Source organism: Nannospalax galili, unplaced genomic scaffold, assembly GCF_000622305.1.
Source record: "Nannospalax galili isolate Female #2095 unplaced genomic scaffold, S.galili_v1.0 scaffold8, whole genome shotgun sequence".
In the NCBI taxonomy this organism is placed as follows: Eukaryota; Metazoa; Chordata; class Mammalia; order Rodentia; family Spalacidae; genus Nannospalax; species Nannospalax galili.
The window spans coordinates 1421258-1444264 of NW_008358318.1; the positions used below are offsets into that span (position 1 = coordinate 1421258).

The 23007-nt window shown below is 38.9% G+C and overlaps 3 protein-coding genes across 7 annotated transcripts in view; 1 reads left to right on the forward strand and 2 right to left on the reverse strand.

Moving 5' to 3' along the window:
- The window catches only part of Nf1 (neurofibromin 1), a 314026-nt gene that overhangs the window by 229222 nt on the left and 61797 nt on the right, over positions 1 to 23007 (forward strand). Inside the window, exon 37 of one of the 5 annotated variants that reach the window (XM_029557900.1) lies at positions 12040 to 12092. The exons of the other annotated variants lie outside the window; for them this stretch is intronic. Within the exon in view, the coding sequence (XP_029413760.1) occupies positions 12040 to 12073 (34 nt within the window). The 3' untranslated portion in view covers positions 12074 to 12092. Of the gene's footprint in view, positions 1 to 12039; positions 12093 to 23007 lie in introns of those variants that run through there. 5 annotated transcript variants of the gene reach the window in all.
- On the reverse strand, positions 2981 to 12797 carry Evi2b (ecotropic viral integration site 2B). Its single transcript, XM_008821608.3, has 2 exons — positions 12183 to 12797; positions 2981 to 4718 (listed from the first exon to the last, which is right to left on the reverse strand). Exon 2 carries the CDS (start codon positions 4700 to 4702, stop codon positions 3311 to 3313), a length of 1392 nt encoding a protein of 463 aa, XP_008819830.1. The 5' UTR covers positions 4703 to 4718; positions 12183 to 12797; the 3' UTR covers positions 2981 to 3310.
- Positions 14445 to 19510, reverse strand: Evi2a (ecotropic viral integration site 2A). Its single transcript, XM_008821607.3, has 2 exons — positions 19312 to 19510; positions 14445 to 15719 (listed from the first exon to the last, which is right to left on the reverse strand). The coding sequence occupies exon 2, from the start codon at positions 15717 to 15719 to the stop codon at positions 15015 to 15017; it is 705 nt and encodes a 234-aa protein (XP_008819829.1). The 5' UTR covers positions 19312 to 19510; the 3' UTR covers positions 14445 to 15014.

A 23007-nucleotide genomic window follows, 5' to 3' on the forward strand; every position in this document is an offset into this window, starting at 1 on the left:
TGTCCTTGAACTCACAGAGATCCACCTGCCTCTGCCTCCCAAGTGCTGGGACTACAGGCGTGCACCATCACACCCGGCACTTGTATATTTTTTAGTGGCTTCCACTTCTTCCTGCTGATGAAGCAAGGGTTGCCACTGTTTGGCTGTTCAGCTTCCACTAACCTCAGTAGGAAAAAATTGCATGTAGTAAATGTGAATATTTTTTAATCCCTGCAAAGAATTTCTTTCAACAAAAACAAAAACTCATCTACTATGAGTATCTGTTGTACAGCGAATAGAGGAAAAGGCTAAGAGCAATGCTAAAAAAGTCAAAGACCACTATGACCAGGTCATTAGCTCCTGCTTGTCTAGGAGATACTTCCCAATGCCTGTCCTTCAGGAAGTCAGGAGGAAGGTGTGTTGAAAAAGAGCAAAAATTTGGAAAGAGCCCTTTAGGTAGCTCTCACATGTGAAATGAGAGGGGTTGTGATGATTCAGGTGATTTAGGGCTTTTCAAAGACAAATAACTCATTATCCTTACTAAAATACTTAAAACTCAAAAGAAGAATGAGAAATTCTCAAACTCTTGAGTGTTGATGGGTGAATTAGCCTAAAAATGCTGTTTGAAGATATATAAAGGAACTTTAATGTGGAACAACAAGAGAAAAACGATGTAGGGCATTGAAAAACATCAGGTTTATGGGGGGCCGGGAATAGCTCAGTGACTGTGTCTGCAGATACAGAAGTATTGTCAGTAAGGAGTGGCTTGCAAGATTTAAGAGAAACATTGTATGTAGAATTCCACTGTCCAAGAACCTGCTGTTTTTTATTACAGATAGGCTTTGTTGGTATTTTGAATAGTAGTGCTACAAATGAATGCTATATTCTATAGTGAAAAATCCCAAAACTCTGAGAGATTCTCCAAGGCTGAACTACCAGTAAGGCTACCACATTTCATTCTGAGTGACTCTTTTCCCTTGGACTTAAAGTAAAAAGAAGAGGGGATGCTGGGTGTGGTGGTGCATGCCTTTAATCCCAGCACGAGAGGCAGAGGCAGGCGGATCTCTGTGAGTTCAAGGCCACTGGTCTACATAGTGAGTTCCAGGACAGCTGGGGCTACAGGGAGACCCTGTCTCAAAAAGAAGGGGGGGAAGTATGTGCTTGTTTTGGCAGAGGGGCACTTCTGTAGACTCAGGCTAACACCTGCACAAGTGTGTAGACCAGTATCCTCTGTGCACTCTACTTTGACAAAAGTTGAGCCCATCCCTATCTGGTATCACAAATCTGTCAATGTCAGGTAATGGTTTAAAGATTAAATCCTACATTTTAAAAAGGGTTTATACTGAGTTCAATATTGTATAACTGTATTAATTCAACTGTGAACCTAAAAATTTTATAGCCACTTTTGAAAGAGATATATCTTTGCTCTGGAAATTGTTATTGAGTGTGTTAAAGCTGTAATGAAATGCTTCTTCTTCAAAAAAAAAAAAAGATGTTTGGGGTTAGAGAGATGGCTCAGCACTTAAGAGTACTTACTGCTCTTCCAGAGGACCCAAGTTCAGTACCCAGCACCCACATTGGGTAGCTCACATATGCCTGTAACTCCAGCTCCAGGGGATCAAATGCCCTCTTCTTGCCTCCTTGGTCACCTGCACATATGCGATGTAGCATACACACACACACACACACACACACACACGCACGCACGCACGCACGCACACACGTAGTTTACTGCTAGTTTAAATTTATAATGCCAGGTTCCTGACCCCTATTTTTTTCTCCCTCCCTTCTCCATAAGATTTGATTTTGTCTGAATGTCTAAGGCATATAAAAAGGAACTTATCAAATAAACTAGTTTTAAATTGTATCCTCCCTCAACATGTTAGAAAAATGGCTACCCATGGCAAGATGGGTCTGTGGACAAAGGTGCTTGCTGCCAAGTCTGTTGGTCTGAGTTCGATCCCTGGGACTTCTGTGGTGGAAGGAGATAACCAACTCCTACAAGTTGTCCTCTGGTCTCCACATGCATGCCCCCCCCCAAATAAATAAAATGTAATTTTTTAAAAAAAGACAAAAAGGGGCTGGAGAGATGCCTCAGCAGTTAAGAGCACTCAACTGCTCTTGCAAAGGACTTGGGTTTGGTTCCCAGCACCTACATGGCAACTGACAACTCTGTAATTCCAGTTCCAGGGGATCCAACACCCTCTTCTGACCTTCATGGGCAATGCACTCATACACATAAAATAAAAACACTAAATAGAGGCTGGAGAGATGTCTCAGTGGTTAAGAGCACTGACTGCTCTTGCAGAGGATCCAGGTTCGATTCCCAGCACCTACATGGTGGCTATGAACCATCCTTAACTCCAGTTCCAGGGGAATCCGAAGCCCTCTTCTGACCTCTGCAGCATTGCATGACACGGGTGCACTCACATACATGCAGACAATACACTCATACACATAAAATAAAAATAATAAATAAAATATTTTTTTTAAAAGAAAACACTAAAATATTTAAAAATAAATAAAATGGTTCACAGTATTGCAAGGGAGAATAAGAGAGAAACTGCCATAATATAACCTTTGAGAAGATGCTTCCCTGAATTCTGGCAATGGGAGCCCAGCGGGCTGGGGGCACAACATGGGGGTGGGGTGGAAGCAGCTGGTATCCATGGGCACTGCACACATGGGTGTATGTACATACATGCAGGCAAAACACTAATACACGTGAAATAAATTTCCTTTAAAAAAAGGAAGAAAAGTATGCACATTTATGGTAAGATGTTAATATTTTTTTCAGGGTAAATGTTCCCAACACAGCCCTCTGGTTTGATGTTTAGTATTTTGAGTGTGTGTTTGTGTGAGTGTGTGTGTTTCCAGTAAAACCAAAAATGGAAACCGCTCTTTCTCAAACATATATTTTAATCTCTCATCTACGTAAATTAGAATATTTATTTAATACTTTAAGTTTTGTAACTTGGAGTATTTCCGATCTCTTATTTCCATTCCACCCTAAACTTTGATATGGAAAAATAATTTTTTTATTTATTCAAAATAAGTTTATAAACAGCTTTATAAAAAAATCTGTTGAGTAGTATGTCTGCATTACTTATTTACAAAATGGTTAAGTTATTAACGAATAGGTACTCTGCTTTAAAAATAAGTACTATAGCTGGTAAACACTCCACTGTGATAATCCACCTGTGCACATGGGCTTTAATAAGATAAAAATCAAATTGGCTGCCAATTATCATGTTACGTATTTTATACCATGAGCAACAAAAGATGGAATCATTTCAGGATGGAAGCTAGGGTCAAAAGCAAGCAGGGAGTTTTATAACAGTTCTGTAGGTGGTGGCGGCAGGGATTCAGTGAGGTCTTGATCAGAGTCAGGAGGAATAGAGAACTGGTACTGAATCTCATGGTTGACATCCTCATGGTTTTTTATAAAATCTACTGGTGATAGGTGCAAGTTAAATGAGTCAGGGGGTGGTGGAAGTGACTGTTTGATCTCAGAATCATGATCTTCACAGGCTTGATTTAGACTGCCCAGAGATGGTTGGAGATTGGTAGAATCATTTGGCAGAGAGGATACTGTTATCATTGTGGGCTTGTCTGATTGGTTTCTCTCCTGTCCTTCTAAATCAAGAAGAGGAGGAGGCAGAGGCAGATCTGCATCATCTGAGGAAGAGACGGCCGTACCAATTGTTGACCTGTCAGCACTGTCTTCTGATGTGCCATTAACTTGATCTTTTACGTTCTCAGCTTTGAGGTTCTTGGTATCTTCAGTGTTTTCACTCGCTTCAAACAATTTAACTTCTAAATCATCTGGTAAAAGTGTGTTTTTGCTTGGCTTCCAAGTCATAAGTGAAACAATTGATGTACGTTTTGTAGATGCTTCATTTTCTCTAATGTTATCCATACATAGGTCTGGTGTTTCTCCATCAGCGAATGGGGACCTGCCCGCCCAGTTTTGATCATTTAAAACTGGTTTCCTCAGGTATTTCCACAGTACAATTATTAATATAACCACTAACAAAGAAATTAAAATTGCACCAATTAATATGGCAGCAATTGCATTATAGTTGGTTTTATGTGGAGTTCCTTTGCCGCTGGTAGGGTCTGAAGTAAATGGTGATGTGTTCTTAGGTAAATTGACAGTCCTAGGTAAATAAACAGGTGGTGTGGGCTTTGTGGATTGGTAATGAGCAGTCTGTAGTACTGGTCTTCCAGAAGAGGTAGGAGCAAGTGATGGTGAGGAGCGTGACTGCTGAGTGGGAGTATGGACAAAAGGTCTTGGTGTTTGTCTGGTGAATGTGTGGGTAGAAGGTGGTAGTTGTCTGGCAGAAGTGAAGCCAGGTAGTGGTGTTAGTAGGAAGGAGTTGTTGACTGTTGATATTGCTTGTCTGGTGATGTTATAGGCAGATGGTCTAGCAGAAGTGTGTAGTGCTGGTTTTCTAGAAGAGACATAGACAGCCGGTGTTGGTTGTCCATCCGGGATTTTGGCAGGTGATAATTGTTGTCTTGCAGAAATGTTGTTGAATTGTGTTGTTTGACTCAAATCATTCCCTTTTGTGTTTGGAGAATTAGTTGAGGCATACGGCACTGGTGATACAAGTAAAGTAGACTGTGGCTGCTTCTCTGTTGCAGATGCTTCTGTTTCTGAGAAACGTGCATTGTTCAGGTATTGACAAAACAAAATTAAGATGAAATATTTGGCATCCATTTCAGAACGTTCCCTCCTTACCAGTGGTTTTACAGTAAAAGAAAAAAAGAAAGACAATTCAGTATCATTTGGTGTTATATTTGACTTTTTATTACAGTGCCTGAAATAAAGTTGGGAGACACGTGATTAGTATTTATTCTAGTTTATCCTTAACAGATGTAAATGGCTCTTGGATATACTGTAGTTGGTAATGTAGCATTTGGAGTTCCTGGGGAATAATATTAGTTCTTTTATAAAATCTGTATTTTCCCTGCAGCCCCTCTTAACTTCCTTCCATTCCACTTTCATTTCCTGTCTTCTGAAGTGTGAAGTCTCAGTCTGCTGGGACCATGTGCTGTTTCTAGAAATGTACTGATTTTGCCTTCTTGAGGGGTATCAGTGACCGTGTTACCTTGATCTATTGTCTTTACTTTCTTTTTTCTCTCTCTACTCTCCATGTTTGGCAGTATTGACTTCCCTCACCTGTACTTCAGTAGCTGTTGTAATACAGTCTTCCTTTCATGTCACTCCAATCAGCTCTTCTTATTCTCCTGCCTCCTAAATATAGAATTTGATACTCAGTCCTCACACTTATCTTCTACTATTCTTTATTCTTGATTCTATAAAATTTCAGTTCTCACATTTGTGTCATAACTATCAAATCTGCACATCCAGCCTAAATATCTTTTGTTCTAAATATTTTTGCATAACTTCTTTTTGAAAAAAATTTTTATTTATTTTTATTTTGTATGTATGAGTGTATTGCCTGCATGAAGGTAGGTACGCATCTGTATCATGCAGTGCCTATGGAGGTCAGAAGAGGACGTCAGATTCCTTGGAACTGGAGTCACGGACAGTTGTTAGCTGCCTTGTGGGTGCTGGGAATCGAACCTGGTTCCTCTGCAAGAGCAGCCAGTGCTCTTAACCACTGAGCGACCTGTCCAGTCCCTTGTATAACTTCTTAGTGGGCATTCCATGTATATATATCTCATGATCAGCAAATTTAGCATATTTAAAAGCTACTTCCCTTGAACTTTCATTCGCATGTCTCTTACTCATTCCACTCTGCTACACAGAGTTTGCTATATTAGTGATCTGTGTTTCGTTTTTGTTGTCTGGTTCTGTGTCCTGTGCTAAGGATTTCATATTTTTAAAAATTTTACTATTTCTACATTTTGCATATAAGTGTATTGCTTGCGTGTATGTAAGTGCACCTGTGTTGTGCAATACCTGTGGAGGTCAGAAGAGGGCATTGGATCCCTGGAACTGGAGTTAGGGATGGTTGTTAGCTGCCATGTAGTGCTGGGAATCAAACTGGGGTCCTCTGCAAGAGCAGCCAATGCTTTTAACCACTGAGCCATCTCTCCAAGGATTTCATATTTTTGAAGGAGTCAGTTCATCTCAAAATCCTAGGCTTGGGGGCTGGAGAGATGGTTCAGTGGTTAAGAGCACTGGCTGCTCTTGTAGAGGTTCTGGGTTTAGTTCCTAGCACCTAAATGATGGCTAACAACGATCTAATAACTCTAGTCCCAGGGGATCTGATGCCCTCTTCTGTCCTCTTTAGGCAGTGTATGGCACAGGTGCGCTTACATGCATGAAGGCAAAACACTCATACACATAAAATAAAAATAAAAGTAGTTTTTTAAAATTCAAGGCTTAAAGTCCTAGAGTGGGTCTGGAGAGATGACTCAGCAGTTAAGAGCAAGTACTACTCTTGTAGAGGACCCAGGTTTGGTTCTCACACCCATGTTGGACAGCTCACAGCTGTCTGTAACTCCAACTCCAAGGACACCTATAATTATAGTGTACTTACACACTGACACACATATACACATAATTAAAAACTAAAATTTAAAAAAAAATCCTAGAGTGAAGTCGTTCTTTCCCAGCTGGTCAAGTAAGCCTGCTCCTACTTTCATTCATGTATTAGTGAATCATCTTTGTGATTCTAGGCCCTATTCTAGATTTGAGATATATTTTTTAAAAGTTGCCACTTTCAAGTATTCCAGATTCTTATGCTAAAAATAAATATGCAACAAAAGTAATTACAGTAATTTGATGTTTCCTCATGAAAGTATTCAGTAGATGAACAGAGAAACTAATTTCGCCTGGGAGACTTCAGGGAAGATTCCCCAGAGACAAACTGAAACTGAATCTTAAAGGACCATAAAAACCAATTAAGCAAATAAATTTTCCAACCAGGAAGAACATGGGCCTGGGGAAATGATGCATGTGTGTAAGGTTGGCAGGTAGGGCTTTTTGTGGGATGAAGTAGATTCTAAAACATGAGGAGTTAAGTTCCATTCTACTCATGCTACCTGACTGCACATGCACCCTGTCAGATAACCTCTCCTGTTCTCAGTTGCCGTTACACTAAGGCAGTTTTTGGCTCTGAGGATAATGTACTTGTTTTTCCTATCACCAAACATAGTGGTAAGTATCTGAAACAGCAATGTTATTTCTTCACGTAAAAGAAAATCTCAGACTGGGCCCATTTAATGTCTGTTGTAAGGTATAATAAAAGGTTTGAAAATACACTTTTTGCCATATTTTCTCACTCACCTACAATTAGTAGGACAGTAATGATAAGTGACACCCCCCTCTTTCTTCTTTTTGTTGTTTTCCCCTTGAAACAGGGTCTCCCTGTGTAGCCTAAGCTGACCTCGAGCTTGGACTTCTTCTGCCTCAGCCTCCTGAGTGCTAGGGATTACAAGCTTGAACCAGAAGGACCTTGTCTTAGTATAAGAAAAGAAAAATCATGTCTGTCTGTTTCTTTGTATTTTCCCTCTAGTGCTTTAAGCCTAAAATTTAAAACAGCTCTCCTTTGAATTCTCTTGCCTACTACTGATTAGTTATTTTAAAAGCATGCATGATCTAGTTACTGCTTCACTTGAGGATTTCTCCATTGCTGTGTAGAGAAAACTTCTCAACCAAGTTTTAATTTCCTTGTGTACTTGATAAACACATATTTTTTCTAAACACTCTTTTGTTGTTTGTTTTTCTGTTTTGAGACAGGGTCTCCCTGTAGCCCCAGCTGGCCCAGAACTCAGTATTTGTAGATCAGGCTGGCCTCAGTCTCACAGAGATCTGCCTTGTTCTGCCTCCCAAGTGCTGGGACTAAAGGCTTGTGCCATCACATACCACTAAGCACTTTTAATTAAGACATTTTCACCATGTCCAAGTGTGTTCAGTTTTTCCTAATCTGTTCTCTTCCGTGCTGACTACATGTCTGAGCCTGTCTTCCTCTTACAGACCTCAATTCAAATTCCCCTTCTTAAACCAAGTTCTCAGCTGGGCGTGGTGGTGCATGCCTTTAATCCTGGCACTCGGGAGACAGAGGCAGGCGGATCTCTGTGTGTTCAAGGCCAGCCTGGTCTACATAGTGAGTTCCAGGACAGCTGGGGTACAGGGAGACCCTGTCTCAAAAAGACCAAAAAAAAAAAAAAGTTCTCTGTGACTGACCACAGCCCAAAGAGATCAACCATTTACTGAATCTTATTGTCTTATGGTTCCCTAGATAATTCTTCATGAATGTACTGAACTTACACTTTTATTGGTCTAAATAATTGTGTTTGCTTTTTATCGTGTAGTTTTCACATTTTCTATTATTCTTATCCCATCAGAAAATAGTATTTAAAAAAAAACTTTGAAGAAGGTAGAAAGAAACAAAAGAAGAAAAATACTTATGTAGAACTTGTATTAAGTTGTGCTGTACCAGGTAACTTACAAACTTTATTTCATTTAACCTTCATAGAAGCAAATTGGAATGAGTAAAACAATTTGTCTGGTGTCCTTCACTATTAATAACAGCCAGAAAATTTAGACCCAGAACCGTCTGATTCTAAAGACTGCGTTTTCTATTACCCTACACCACCCCAAGTTTTCTTAATATTAGTTGCTCAGTAAACATTTAATCTATGCTGGGCCTGGTTCTCTGCCATTTTACTTTCACTTTGACTTCTACCGTAATATATGCAGAGAAACTGAGTATATTGGGTTTTTTATCCATTTTATAAAATGTTTAAAAGGGAAGCATTTGGAACTTTTGGCATAGATATAGGAGTTTGAGTCATCTCTAGATGGTCATTATCCATGTAGTTCCAAAATAATTGCCCCCCAAAAGGACTTGGTTAGAAAATATTATTCAATTTAATTTTTTAAATGTTTTTAGAAAATATTTTCCAAAGCAGCAAAATATATAGGCCACAAATTGTCTTCAGCCAGAATGTTTCCTCTTTTGTGACTTTGCTTAAAATAAAGAAACCATGCGGTTCCTGTTTTTAGTTAGCTGAGAAAGGAAATAGAGGAGAAACCAGCCCAAATAGGAACATAATTATAAATTCAGTTTAGCAGATCAATTTTGATAGGTTCATCACCTCCAGTGTCAATAAGAAGTTAGGAACATCCATGTGAGCTTTCCACTTGTCAGGTAAGGGTTATAGCACTAGCAAAACCAAACTCCAGTTTTGGATTACCCTACCACTTTCTCCCACTCTTCATGTTGCTGTTTAGCTTCCTAGGACTGCTCCAGCAGAATACTAGAATCTGCCAGAATTTTACTACAGCAGTTCAGAATAGTCTAGAAAAGAAGCATCAAGACTTAAAAAGAAAACAGAGTAAGTGATTTAATAATAGGGGGGAAACTGACTTTTTTCCAGAGGTAACGAGGCCAGTATTGTTACCTACCAGTGCAGAAGGTATTTAAGTATGTATCTGGTATGGACCTAAAGTACACAGTTTTTTCTTCAGAGAAAAGTAGTTAAATGAATATGGGGCAGTGAAATAGAAAAGTGATAAAAAAAATTTAGAATAACATAAAAAAGAACAGGGAATAAAAAGAAAAGGGTATGCAAAGAAAGAACACAAAAAGAAAAGGAACAAATGTAGTTTGCAATAAAGGAGGGCCAATGATTAGAAAAGGTAGTTAAGAAAAGTAAATAGCTGGAAAAAGTAGTGGCTTATATAGTTAGCAAGAAGTTACTGAAGATGATTGAAGTAGACGAAGTTGGGGGAGAAGACTAAAGTAGATAAGAGGCTGCCATGAAATGCCACTCCCTGTCACCGAGCTGTTCGTAGGTACAGCGGCCTAGCAAAGAGGAGCTGACCATCCAAGATGGAGGACCTGACTGAGCTGTCCCAAGCATACTTGGCTTTTATGTCAGGGGCCCTTAAGATTTTCTCCACCCTAACCCTGCTTCCCCCAACGCTACCCAGAAGTACACCTGCTAATTACTCTGAAGAACCCATGCACAGTCTATGTAGGACTTGTCAGGAAACTCCTAGATTTGTCAACCTTGATAGAACATTTTCCTTTGTATTTCCTCAGATTGGCACCTGAGGATTAAATCTGTTATTTTGGTCTTTAATTTTCCAGAATATTAAAAAAGATTTAAAGGAAAACATAGTTTTGGGTAGTAAGCACTTTAAATAGTTACAGTGAAGCCGAAGCTCTAGCGTATTAGGTGTCTGCTTGCCGCACACTGTCCAGGCCAGGAGTGCAGTGCTGCTGTCATTGCCTGCTATGTACAAGGCCAGGGTCTGATCCTCAGCTCCACAAAATACCTGCGTTGAGTGCTGTGAGTATAAGAAGTATGTCATTGTCTTTTATACAGAATCAGTGAGCTTCAGGAACCTATTCTAGACAAAGGCAAGTATAGATAGTTGTATCAAAAATTATGTCTTTCTGCATGACATGGGTGCACCTACCTACATGCAGGCAATACAGTCATACACATAAAATAAAAATAAAAAGTAAAATATTTTTTAAAAATTTTCTTTCAGTTATTTGATGTGAGACAAGGAAGTTATCGTATAAAGATAAGAGATGAAAACAGTAGTAGTATTCACTCCAACTAGTGAAGTTTTGAAACCATAAAAAGATGAATACAGAAAAGAAAACTGACCTTGAGCTACAGCAAATAGTGTTTTACGACCATCTTTTATCAGTAATAATAGTTACCATTTATTGAATACTTCCAGTACTAGGGTCCAGAAGCTGAGCAGAAAGTTGTTTACCTGGCAGAGTGTTAGCAGCTCTAAGTAGTGGCACTAATGCAGAAACCCTGGCACTCTTGTACCAGAACCCTTTACTTCTATTATATGCAGGGCTGCCCTTCACAGAATGATTATGAACTAGAAATGCTTTGTGAAGGGAAATGTCAGATCTCTGGGAACTGGTATGAAATTAACTTTTTTGGAGATAGGCTTAAATAAAGGTTAGGAAAAGAAATACCAGAAAACCTACATTAGTCCCATAATTCTCAGCCATTTAAGGAGTCTTGAATAGTTAGCATATAAGCTATCATATTTGGTAATTTTATTGAAAATTTGTGGTACTTTTTAAAATATTGAGCATTATGTTTAGCAAATTCAAACCTATTCAAAGTGGTAGTTTGCTTCCAAGTAGAATTCTGTAGGAACTCCTTGAAGTCATGAAAACATAGATATGATTAAACTTTAAATTTGAAGTGTTGAAATAGGGTGTAACCCACTACCAAATTATTGTTCCTTAGGATTACGGATCTCTAGAAACTCTTCACATTTTTATTTGGAAGACAAATTTACTTTGTAATTTCCCAGTTTATCTTTAGAGCAAGCATCTTATATATATATTAACAAGTTCTTTAAGGTTATTCTCCCCATAGCTGTTTTCCCTATATATTATACTTGGTACTAAAAGATCAGAGTACGTGGCACAAGCATATGGATGAGGTGAATATGTGTATGTGTCCCTATTTTATCATAACATTTTTGCTTCAGGGAACTTTTTAAATAAGCTATAATATGTATAAGTATCCATCTAATTCTTTTTAAGTCAAATGAAGATGACCATTTTTATTGTGGAAAAGGGAATTAAAAAGTAAAATATTAATCCCAGCACTGGGGAGGCAGAGGCAGGCAGCTCTCTGAGTCCAAGGCCACCCTGGTCTGCACAGTGAATTCCAGGCCCATCAGAGTTACATGGTGAAACCCTGTTTCCAAAAATAATGACACTAATAAAGAAAAATAATTTTAATCTAAAATTTTGAGTACAGAAACTTCATACAAAGTCAATTAATTTTTTTTTCCTTTTGTTGTACAAAAAAATCAAACCCAGGGCCTTATGCATGTTAGGCTAACTCTAACACTGACCTTTAGCCCTACCCTTTAGAATTTTTAACAGTATTTTAGAGGTTGTAAATTCAGTCAAAGCCCATAGAATATAGTTTTATTTTTAACTGAGCTTCTTTTAATTTTGAAAGTAATATTAACAAATATTTTGACTGAATAAATTTCAAAGGGTTGATAATATTAAAAACCCAGAAAAATCTTTCAGGCAATGTCAACACTGAATATATATTTTTTAAAATTCTTTGCAGCAAAACCTCAGAAACCTTCTGTGGACATCTTTAAACTATCGAGTGGAATTCAAGTTTAAAGCACTAAGGATATTTTGGTTTTTAAAATAAATTTCATATAAATCAAAAATCAAACCAAATGGCCTGTGTGAAAATGTTCTTACCTGATAACTTCTTTTGCAGAATATGAATTCTTGTTTTAACAGGACATGTTGGTGATTTGGCTAAGAAAGCAAGAGGGTGGTTCAGTTCAGATTAAAAATGGTCCTCTAGCACGCTGAAATGGTTTCTGTACTACTAAGGAAGTTTATCAATAGCAGTTACAGGAAGTGCAATAAGCCGCAAAATGACTAAGACGGTACTACTTCAACAGAACTTGTTTTGAAACATAATCTATATAATTTAAGTGCTTTAAACTGTTTGTAAATAAACCTTTGAGACTTCTTAGTAACGTGATTATGTAATTTGAATATTTAGGATGGAACCTTACAGAAAAAATTATATATTCTAAGGAAAAGCTTCCAGTTGGGTATTACACAAAGGGGGATTTCTTTTTGGAAGAAGTGAATTATATTTACTTGTATGATCATCAGCAAGGCAGTGTGCTTGCCCATCTCCTCATCTGAAGGACTGTTTCTCTGTATTGGAATATTGTGAGCATAGGATAAAATGATGTTTATAAACATGTCACAAAACAGTTGGTAGCCACTAAATGTTAATGTGATTCCCTCATTGGCAACACACAAAATAGAGGCAAAGCCCAAGTAAAAGTATAATTAAACTAATTTCACTAGCTTGTTTTGTGTTACTGTCTGTCAAGGCTTCATGCATGCTAGGTACAGCTCTACCACCTAGCTACACCTCTGGCTCTAAATACATAAAAATAAATCTTTTTTTTTTTTTTAAATGTGTATGTGTGTTTTGTATATGTGAGTGTATGCCACATGCGTGCCGATGCCTACAGGGGCTAGAAGAGAGCATCACATCCTTGAAGCTGGAGATGAAGGCCAGTTCTGACCCGCCTGATGTGGGTACTCGGGGGAACTGAACTGTGGAAGAACAGCAAGCACTCTTAACCACTGAACCATCTCTCCAGACCCCCAAAAACTTTTTAAAATAAGAAATTAAGCAAAGTATATTGAAAATAGTATGTATCTCTCTGAAGATTTCTTTAAGAAAATCATTTTCTAGCCTATTTTTCATCTGAAAAGTAGTGATTGTAATTATTTTTTATGGGATTAAATAAATGTAAAGTTTCTTCTTAGTTTCTAGTATAGTAGATTCAGCAAATATCAACCCATATGATACTTCCTGGTCACTGTGAAGGAACATAGATTCTTACTACCTAGTTCTTAACCTGAAGGTCCTTATAACTTGATAGAAGAAGAATAGCAGAATATATAACACCACATTATAATTCGAGTCAGAAGTGGGGTGTGGGAATAGATTTTTTTTTTTTTAATGCTTACTAGCTAGGCATGGTGGTGCACACCTTTAATCCCGGTACTCCAGAGGCTCCTCTGTAAGATGGAGGCCAGCCTGGTGTACATAGCAAGTTCCAGATCAGCTGGAGCTACAAGAAGACCCTGTTTCAAAAAGACCAAAAGTGAAAAATAATTAAAAATACTTCCTGCAATTCTGATATGTAGCCAAGGTGAATCACTAACCAAGAAGGGAGAATAAAGTTATGGTGGTATTTGGCAGAAATGTATATGAAGTCTTCTTGTCTTCTGTGTCTACTGTATTGTACAGAATAAGTACTAGTTAAGGGATGAGAGTTTTTTTTCTTGTTTCTTGTTTTTTAAAATGAAGTCTAGTTATTGGTCATAGTTATTGGTCATTTGGTTTTAGTATGGAAAGCTCAAATCAGTTTGTGATATGCTTAATTAAGATGGAGGGCTTGTTATTTTACTTGAAGCCAATTTCTTCAAAGGTTAAGCAATTACCTAAAGTATCCTGTTTTCCAAATTTGATCAAATGCATACACATGTACACACACACACACACACACACACACACACCCCTTTACTCATGTTGCTCTTGGGAATAAAATGAAAATCTGTCATTAACCAAATTACTTAGCATCCTTGGATTCCAAATATTAACCAACCTTAGGGTATTTATTATTGGATTTGTTGTTGTTGTTAATGCTTGAGATGGCTCTCATTATGTAGCCCAGGTTAGCCTCAAACTCAGGATCTTCTAACCTCAGCTTCCCAAGTGCTGAGATTACAGATATGGGCTACCAAATCTGGCAGGTGTTTGTTATTAATCCTCCAATAAGTAGATGTATACAAAAGCCAACTGTTATTGTTAAACAGTAAACATTCTTTATACTTGACTCTCTGTGAACTTCATCTATTTTAGTTGTCCTCTTCTTGAGCTTTGTAATGTGTTCTACGAAAATAAATGCAAGATACATAGTCAACTTTATTCTAACTTTAATTTATTGTACAAAATTGAAATTTAACATGTATAGTAGAAAAGCACTTTCTTCTTATGCCATATATAAAGATGAAGGGATGTAGCTTCAAGTTACTGTGCTGAGATTCGAGCGGCTCTGAATTCTGCCATATCTAGCGAGAAGACACCATTACATTAGCCAGTGCAGCTCTGATCATTAGGAATTTGACTTCTGCTAGATATTAAGGCATATGCTTGGCTCCTAGGACATACTAAAACTCCATAGAGTTCAGTTACATTCAGACAAAAATCATCTATTGCAGAACAAGAATATGTAGTTATCTCTTGTTATATCTATTAGTTTCCTTAGCTGCTTGGTTGTTTTATTTACTTTAAAAAGTATTAGGTGTGAAACAGTAATGCCATTTAAATAATTGAAGCAGGGCTATGTCTCTCTTTCTGGTCAGTTTGATGCTAAACTGCTTGTCTGATTTTAGGTCATCTGACCAGCACTGTGGCTTTAAATACCAACTAGCTTTATTTGGGACTCTAGCCTTGCTCATCGCTGCTTTGCATTTTCCTTCCCCGATGTGTTAGTTGAGTTTTTCAGTTCCTTCTTCACCCTTCCTTTCCCTTGTGGCTGCGAGCACTTCAGGAGATTGCATCAGGAGGTGGGACCCTGTGAGCTGTTTTGCTCTTTTCCAAGTGTCTGATTCAGCAGGCCAGAGCCCGCTGCTTGCCAGAAAATCGCCATTGCTTCTAGGCTGGCGCTTGCCTACTTGTTTTGACTGTCTGAGAGATGAGACTTTGTTTGCCAGAACCACAGTTGATAGAACTAGAAGAGTACAGATGAGAAAAAGCACTGCAATTATAATTAAGCAAATTAGCATGGCCATGTTGCTTTTGTTTTCCTCACAGACATCCTTTTTAAAAATTTCACTGTGGCTTTTGCTTGTACTTTCAATGCTCTTTGCTGTTGGAGAGCTGTTCCTGACAGCATAGGGTGTGTAGGGCTTCTGTGTGGATGTAGGAGTTAAAGCTGCGGGAGGAGATGATGCAGTGATGCTTGTAGAATTAACTTTGTGATCCATTGCAGAAGTTACAGGGACTGTTTTGTTTTCACTTTGATCTCTGCTGGTGCTGTTTGGAATAATGGAATCCCAGGCAGTAGTATTATTGACCCAGAGATGTATATAGTTTGCTTTTATTGCAGGAGACAGGGAAAAAACTGTTGTCATCAGAAAAACAAGATGCAGGTACTGTCCTGTGTGCCCCATGTCCATGAGTATACCAGCCATCTGTTGGAACAGCAACACCAGTTGTTAGCATGTGAAAGAGTAATGGCTTCTACTTGGAGTAGTTATAGTTAAAAAACTGCAGATGAGATTTTGCAAGTAAACTAAATTCATGCCTAACATTTGCTACTGAATTTTTCTCAACTAAATGTTTTCTGTATTTGTTCAGCTGAATTTTTATTTGTATTCTTAGATTATGCATAAACATTTTTATTTTGTTGTAATTTAGATGCTATCAAGTTAGTACTACAAGTATCTGTTCATTTTAAACTATATACCGTAGCTTTACAATATTTTTCTCCCTTTTAAGGAAGCATGTTAGAATTCCACTTTGAGTCTAATGCTTCTGCTTTTTATACTTTTCATTCCTCATTTAAGGATCATTCTTACTGAAACCCTCCACTTTCCAAGTAACATATCATTAATCTTGTAGTAAAGGAGAATATGGTCTATAAGTTTGGTTTCAAGTATGAAAAGACATTGCAAGTAGCGTTTTTTATGGAGAGAGGAAGGCCGGAGTTTGGTAGAGACTAAAAGAAATTGTCCTTCAATTAGGAATTTAAAGTGTTGTTTGTCCTTCTTGGGTGTTGTCATTTAAAACAATACTTTCCTAGTATTTATGGAGGCAGTTTTGTAATGGTAGTTGTTTATTGTGACCTGTATATCTTGTAGCTCACAGTGACCTTCCAAAAAGCAAAGGCACATTTGTTCTTTAAACTTAAAGATCTGGAATAACAAAGAAAAAGATTTCTGAACTCAAAAGTTCTACAAAAGGTGGTCTTTGTTGTCATTTTATAACTGCATTCTTTTTTACTGTTTTTGATATAAATTTAAAAAAGAAAATTTTCAGTAAAATTGAAAGAAAAAGATCATGGGGATATTAGAGACTTAGAATACAGCAGCAGGCACCTGTCCTTTCAAAGTTAACGCTGAGCAGCTGGGATGCAGCTTGGTGGTAGAGCATGCTCAGCAAGCCTGGGGCCCTGGGTTTAATGCATAATACCCTCCTCCCGCCCCCAACTGAAAGTCAGTTTAGGCCCAGAGCTTCCTAGAAGCCGGTACAAAAAGGGAAGTTCTGTTCTTAATTCTCTTTATCTACTCTATGATTAGAGATTTAACTGGGATTGTCATATCTGTTCTAGGTATCACTAACCCAGCAAGGGACATTTATCACCATTAGTGAGGTTTTCCTGTTTGGGGTTTGGGTTTGTTTTGTTTTTGTTTTTTGCTTTCTAAGACAGGGTCTACCTATGTACCCCTGTGTAGTCTGAAATTCACTATTTAGACCAGATTGACCTTGAACTCAGAGATCTGCCTGCCTCTGCCTCCTGAGAGCTGGGTTTAAGCCATGCTCCACCCCCAGCTGAGGTGTTTCTTTTATAATACTAGGCCAGTTCACCCAGAGCAACTTCTGTAAGAGCAGTTTATTCATAGCATTTATTTGAGGGGAACTAAAAGCAAACATTAGATTGTTCTGAGATTTAATGAATGAAATTCCATTGTTAAAGAACCATGTGCAAGCCAGGCATGGTGGTGCATGCCTTTAATCCTAGCACTCAGGATGCTGAGGCAGGTGGATTGTGAGATTAAGGCCAGCTGGGGCTACAGGGAGCCCCTGTGATACTTTAAAAAAAAAAAAAAAAAAGAGCCAGGTGTGGTGGCACTGGGACTCGAACCCAGATCCTCTGCAAGAACAGCCACTGCTCTTAACACCTGGGCCATCTCTCCACCCCCTCTTTAGACTTCTGGAGAGTTCTAAATTCATTTTATGTGTGTTTTGGAAATTGGACTCTGAGGAAGTACATTGTCGTTCTCTCATATTTTGACTTTGTGTGTGAGTATTGTGCACATACCTAAGCACGCTGAACCCCTCAGTGAATGAAGACTCGTCCTTTGTACATCTGCATTTATGAAAGAGAAAATTTCTCAAGGTCTCAGCTCTGTGGGTGCCTGTGTGTGCCATGGTGACATGTGGTGAGGTTGCTTCTCTTCAAAAGACAGGTTTTCTTTCCTGGTATTTCAGATAACTAGTTATAAAGCAGGGTGCACACATTACCATTCATAGTGATATGCTTTTTTGATCTGTCTCTTCAGGAACATAGTTCATCAGCTCATAACTCTTATACCCATGCAAGTGCTGTTAACCTGGCAAGCATGGTTGCAAAAGTGCACACCATTATTACCTGTTCTGTTGTCTAAAGTGGCTCACGAGGCATTCTGTTTCTACATATTTCTAAAATCTCTTAAAATGTGACTAAATATCTTTTTTTAATTAAATTATTGCCATGTGTGGCAGCCACGCATTTAATCTCACCACTTGGGAGGCAGAGGCAGGTGGATCTCTGTGAGTTCAAGGCCAGCCTGGTCTACATTGTGAGTTTCAGGACAGCTGGGGCTACAGGGAGAGCCTGTCTCAAAAAAGACCCCCACACACACTGAAAAAAAAAAAGAAAGAAAAGAATTCTGTGCATTCTGCAGAAATTATTTTTAAACTTGAAAGCACATGGGAATCATTTTTTCGGGTCTAGAGTAGGGCCTGAGATTCTGTTCCTGAACTGCTCCCAAGTAGCACAGGTGTCTCTGCTAGTCATACTTCTGAGCAGCGAGGTTTGATGTGAGATAGAGTCTGTCGTTAGACAACCTTTGTATGCTGTTGAAGTACAGAAATTGAGAGGAGATAGGATATGTTAAGTTACAGGCAAAGGTAGCATATAAATGATGCTTATTGAAAACCAACCTCTGAATTCATATTATATATTCAGAGTGGAAAGGAAAAAGCCTGTACGTAATGTTTTTGGATTACAGCTGTTAGTAGACCGTTGAAGATATACGCTGACTTTAGTGTAATAGTATTCAGCTTCAGTCATCAAGTTGAATAATAGGAATCTGTGGACATTTTTTGATTCACAAAAAAAATAAATAAATACATCGAATTAGCAAGCATTTCCATCCTTTTCTACTAGACTAGACTTGTGTATTCATTGCTAAAATCCTTTAAAGCAGGTTATTCTTGTCAACATTAGTTCATTCACAGTGCAATACACACCACTGTGTTTGTACACGTTAGCAGTGCTTACCACGGGGCAAATAATAGGCCCGCTGTTGTCTTCAGCCAGATGTACTGCTGTGCCCCAATAAACAAGCTATGACTAAATGAGACTTTCTCTTATGTTTACAAATGCCTGAGATCTGAAGAGCGTTCCTACATCTCGTATTTATGGCACAGAGTCTAGTTCAGATGATCAAAGTTGTTTTGGTTTTTTTGTTATTATTTTTAGTCAGATTTATAATGCCTGAGTGTTAGAAACAAGAAATTTATTTCTTTAATTTTCAAAAAAATAATAAAGCTTTTCAACTCACTTGAGACCGTACTTGGATCTTTTCTCATCCAGATTCAAAACTTCATGTTAGCAACTATAAATCTTTCCAGGTCTAATTATTACACTACTTACATTTTACATAACAGGATAAAAAACAGTATGCATGATTCTACTTTGTTAGTCAGATTGGCACATCTTTGAAAAAGTACTTCCTCAACACTAATCTGAACAGTTATACATAAAAAGGAACAAGAAAAGCCACATGTATGACCTACCTTACAAAACGATCGCCCAAAACCTTTATTTTAATAAGCTACTTCTTTTCTTCTTTTCTTATTTAAAGTAGAACAGTTTGGAGACTATGAAACTTAAATCTGCAGTCTTTAAAAAAAAAAAAAGCGTATGTACAGCTAGCTTTCTACTTTTAAAACCTAACCACAGATGACACATTTCCTTTCTGCTGTAACTTAAACACATGTCATGGGGCGGGGAGGAGGGTAGCAAAAACTCCAACTTGTCTAGTTGGCCACTGGGATGACAAGAGGCTTTGTAGAGCAAGTCCCCGCCTCTGCAATGGGGAGGGTTTCCACTTCATTCCCTCTGACCTTTAGCTCTTTATTTATGCCTGCTATCAGTTTTCGAGATTAGTATTATTGAATAGGAGTTATAAGATGGCATCTTTAATGTAGCATTAAAATAATTTCTAAAATTTGTGTTTACCACAGATTGATTTGGAAGCATAAATGTGGAATCCTTGGGATATTTTTCAGATACTAGAATAAGAAATACACATAACAAACACTTCAGATTGGAAACTGCAGCACTGATTTGAGAAATACTAGGCTTCAATTCTTACATGAGGCAGGAAAGGCTTGGGTGTGTATGGTCTGTTGGTCCTTCATATTCTTGGATTGATTTCTTCTTTCCTAATTTTACTGCCACTATAGTGACATACACAGACTACTAAATATCCTTTTTCTAGCCCCAAATACTTCATGTATCTTGGATATAACACTTTTGTGATCATATCCCTCTTTTTTTTTTTATTAGTGTCACAACTAACCACCTACTCCATTTCTTTTTTGTTGTTTTGTTTTTATTGAAGTTTTGTGTATTTCATACAGAACATCTCAAACAATCTTAATCATCTTTATACCCCTGTCCCCACCAGCACCATCCTATAGCCCCCCCATTGGAGCCCATATACTCTGTTATCCCTGTTAAGGCCCACTGTGTTGTCAGTATCCCCAGATGTTCCTCAGTGCAAGTCCATCCACTGAGGTCTAGTCATCCTGTCTAGCATCCCTTGTTTTAGGAAGATCAGCTCTTCTTCAGCTAGCAGCAATCAGTTGCCAATATTTCTTCAGATAAGATTGGAGTCTGATATTCATTTTCCCAGTTCTATGCTGGGTTTTTGTCTGCCTGAGTTTGCATGGGACTTGTGTATCCTGACATCATTGCCATAGAATCATATGAACAGGTTCCCAGGAGCTTGTAGGACTCTTGTTTCCCATGCACCTCCTCCCTGACTCTTACAGTCTTTCCACCCCCTCTTCCACAATGGTCCCTGAGCCTTGGGTGGGTGAAGTTTAATATAGGAGTCCTGTCCAAGGACCAGCATTCAGCAGACTCTTGATCTCTACACTTTGGCCATTTGTGACCTTTTGTCTTCCTGGCCTTCTACTGCATGAGGGAGATTCATTATTGAGAACTGAAAGATTTGTTAGTGTCCTCTCCTTTACCCCTGTTCTATGTTCCATGAGCCTTAAGTGTAGAAGTTTCATTGTAGATGTGTCACTTAGACCTGGGCAATTCATAGACAATGTCTGTGTGTGACCAGTTGTGGTACTTGGTAATAGTCTCTAAATGGTGCAAAATGAGTTTCTTTGATGAGTGGTGACTGGGACATTTGTCTGTAAATATAAGAATATAGATTTTTCACAGTGTAAGAAATCATATTAGTCTAAGAATGTGTCAGTCTTGGGGTTTTCTTTAAGATCTATGACCATTCCAGCCAGGTGTATTTAGTTATGTTTACAGTACCACACTTGAGTTTCTTCCCATTGAGTGGGCTTTTAAGGTAGCTGTTGATTGCCCCCAAGAAAAAAGTGCCATTACTGCACCAATGACGTATGCTGTGCTGGCCATTGATGTGGTTATTTGGTCTTGAAGCTGGTGTTGGATGTTTTCCCTTGGTACCTTCATAGCTCTCTCCAAAGCTGTGAGAGCTAGTCTTCAGGGGAAGTGGTTTCCGGTCAGTTACAGCTCTATTACTCCAAATCCTGTGTCCAAAGTATGTTCTGTCTTCAGCAGGTAGGGTCTTACCTTCAAGTTCTGGGAGGTCATCAAGGACTGTGGCAACAGCCTGAGTAATTTTGGGAGTCTCTTGGACCACCCTGGCCAAAAACTCGAAGGTTTCTCCCGTCTGGCACTGTTCTTGTTATGTAGCCTTTGGCTATACACATGGACTTATGTTGAGAAAATGTATGTATAATTTATTATTAGGTTGTTGGACTAATACGGTTCTCTCTAGTTTTTTTAAAACTAGACATAATCTCTCCTCCCTCTCTCACTGTCTAACCCTTCCACCATTTAAAGTGTCCCCATTTCCTTGATAATAGTCTCCTGTGGTCCCACCTTTCTTGAGCACCTTCTTTTCCTTCATCCGCAAGTTTCCTTGTATAACCCTCCCTCCCCCCTCCCATTTAAATACCCCCATTTTTATCCATATCTCCCTTATTAACACCGGTTTCCTACTGTTCTTCTCTCTCAAGTTCTTTCTTTCCCTTTACCTCCCTGGTTCCTTTTCATTATTCTGGTTCCTGTAGTTACATCTAGATACATACTCACTTATAAGGATTTGGTGCTGGGATCTACATATGAGGGAGAACATATGTTGATTTTTTTTCTGAGTCTGTGTTACTTCACTTAGTATAACAGTTTCTAGTTACATCCATTTACCTGCAAATTTCATGATGTCATCTTTCTTTACCACTGAGTAGAACTTCATTGTATAAATGTACCACATTTTCATTATCCACTCATTGTTGAGGAACACTTAGGTTGATGGCTAAGAAACATCTTAAAAGATGTTCAGCATCATTAGCAATTAGGAAAATGCAAATTAAAACCACTTTAAGCTTTCATCTTACCCCAGTCAGACTAAGATCAAGAGAACAAATGATACTAAATGTGGGAGAGGATGTGGAGAAAGGGGAACACTCATCCACTACTGGTGGGATTACAAACTTGAACAAACCCTATGGAAAGTAGTGTGAAGAACTCTTAAAAAACTAAAAATTATCTCTCTCCTATCTGCAGGCCTCTCTCCAGGGTAAGTCCATCGCGCCCTCCGCACCTTGACTCCCCCAGCCTCATTCAACCTCCCATCTCCCCTGCAGGTCTCTCCTCCTAGCCTGGGATCTGTCCCATTCCTTGTCTTGGGGCCCCAGATACCTGGGGAACCACTACTGCTTCCTGATCCTTTTCATCCAGACCAACTCAGTGCCTTCTCAGGTCCCCAGGAGCACTGCTTCTGGGCCTGGCCCAGCCCTCACCTCCCTCTACTCCTCTGGTCCTGCACCAACTTCCAGCCTCTTTCCAGGATGCGGGGGCTGACCTTTCCTCTTCCTGATCCTTTGCATCCAGAGCAACCCAACTCCTCAGTGAAGTCCCCAGGAGACCTTCGGGCCACTTCCCGCCCCCATCTGCCTTTGGATCTCTGAGTGGCAAGGCCACCAGCTGCCCTAGATCAGCATCTTTCCTGGGCCCTGCTCCCAGGCCAGTCCAACCCCCAAATTCCTGAGGCCAAAATCTTCCCTGGAGGGATCCAGACCTTAGGAGAAAGCCTGAGGGCATCTGATCCTCATCTGACTTGGGCCTCTGTGGGAACTCCTGAAGACAAAAGCAATCTGGCCACTCCAATATAAAATCAAAAGAGAGAACCGGAAGCTTAGAGGAACCAGCTTTTC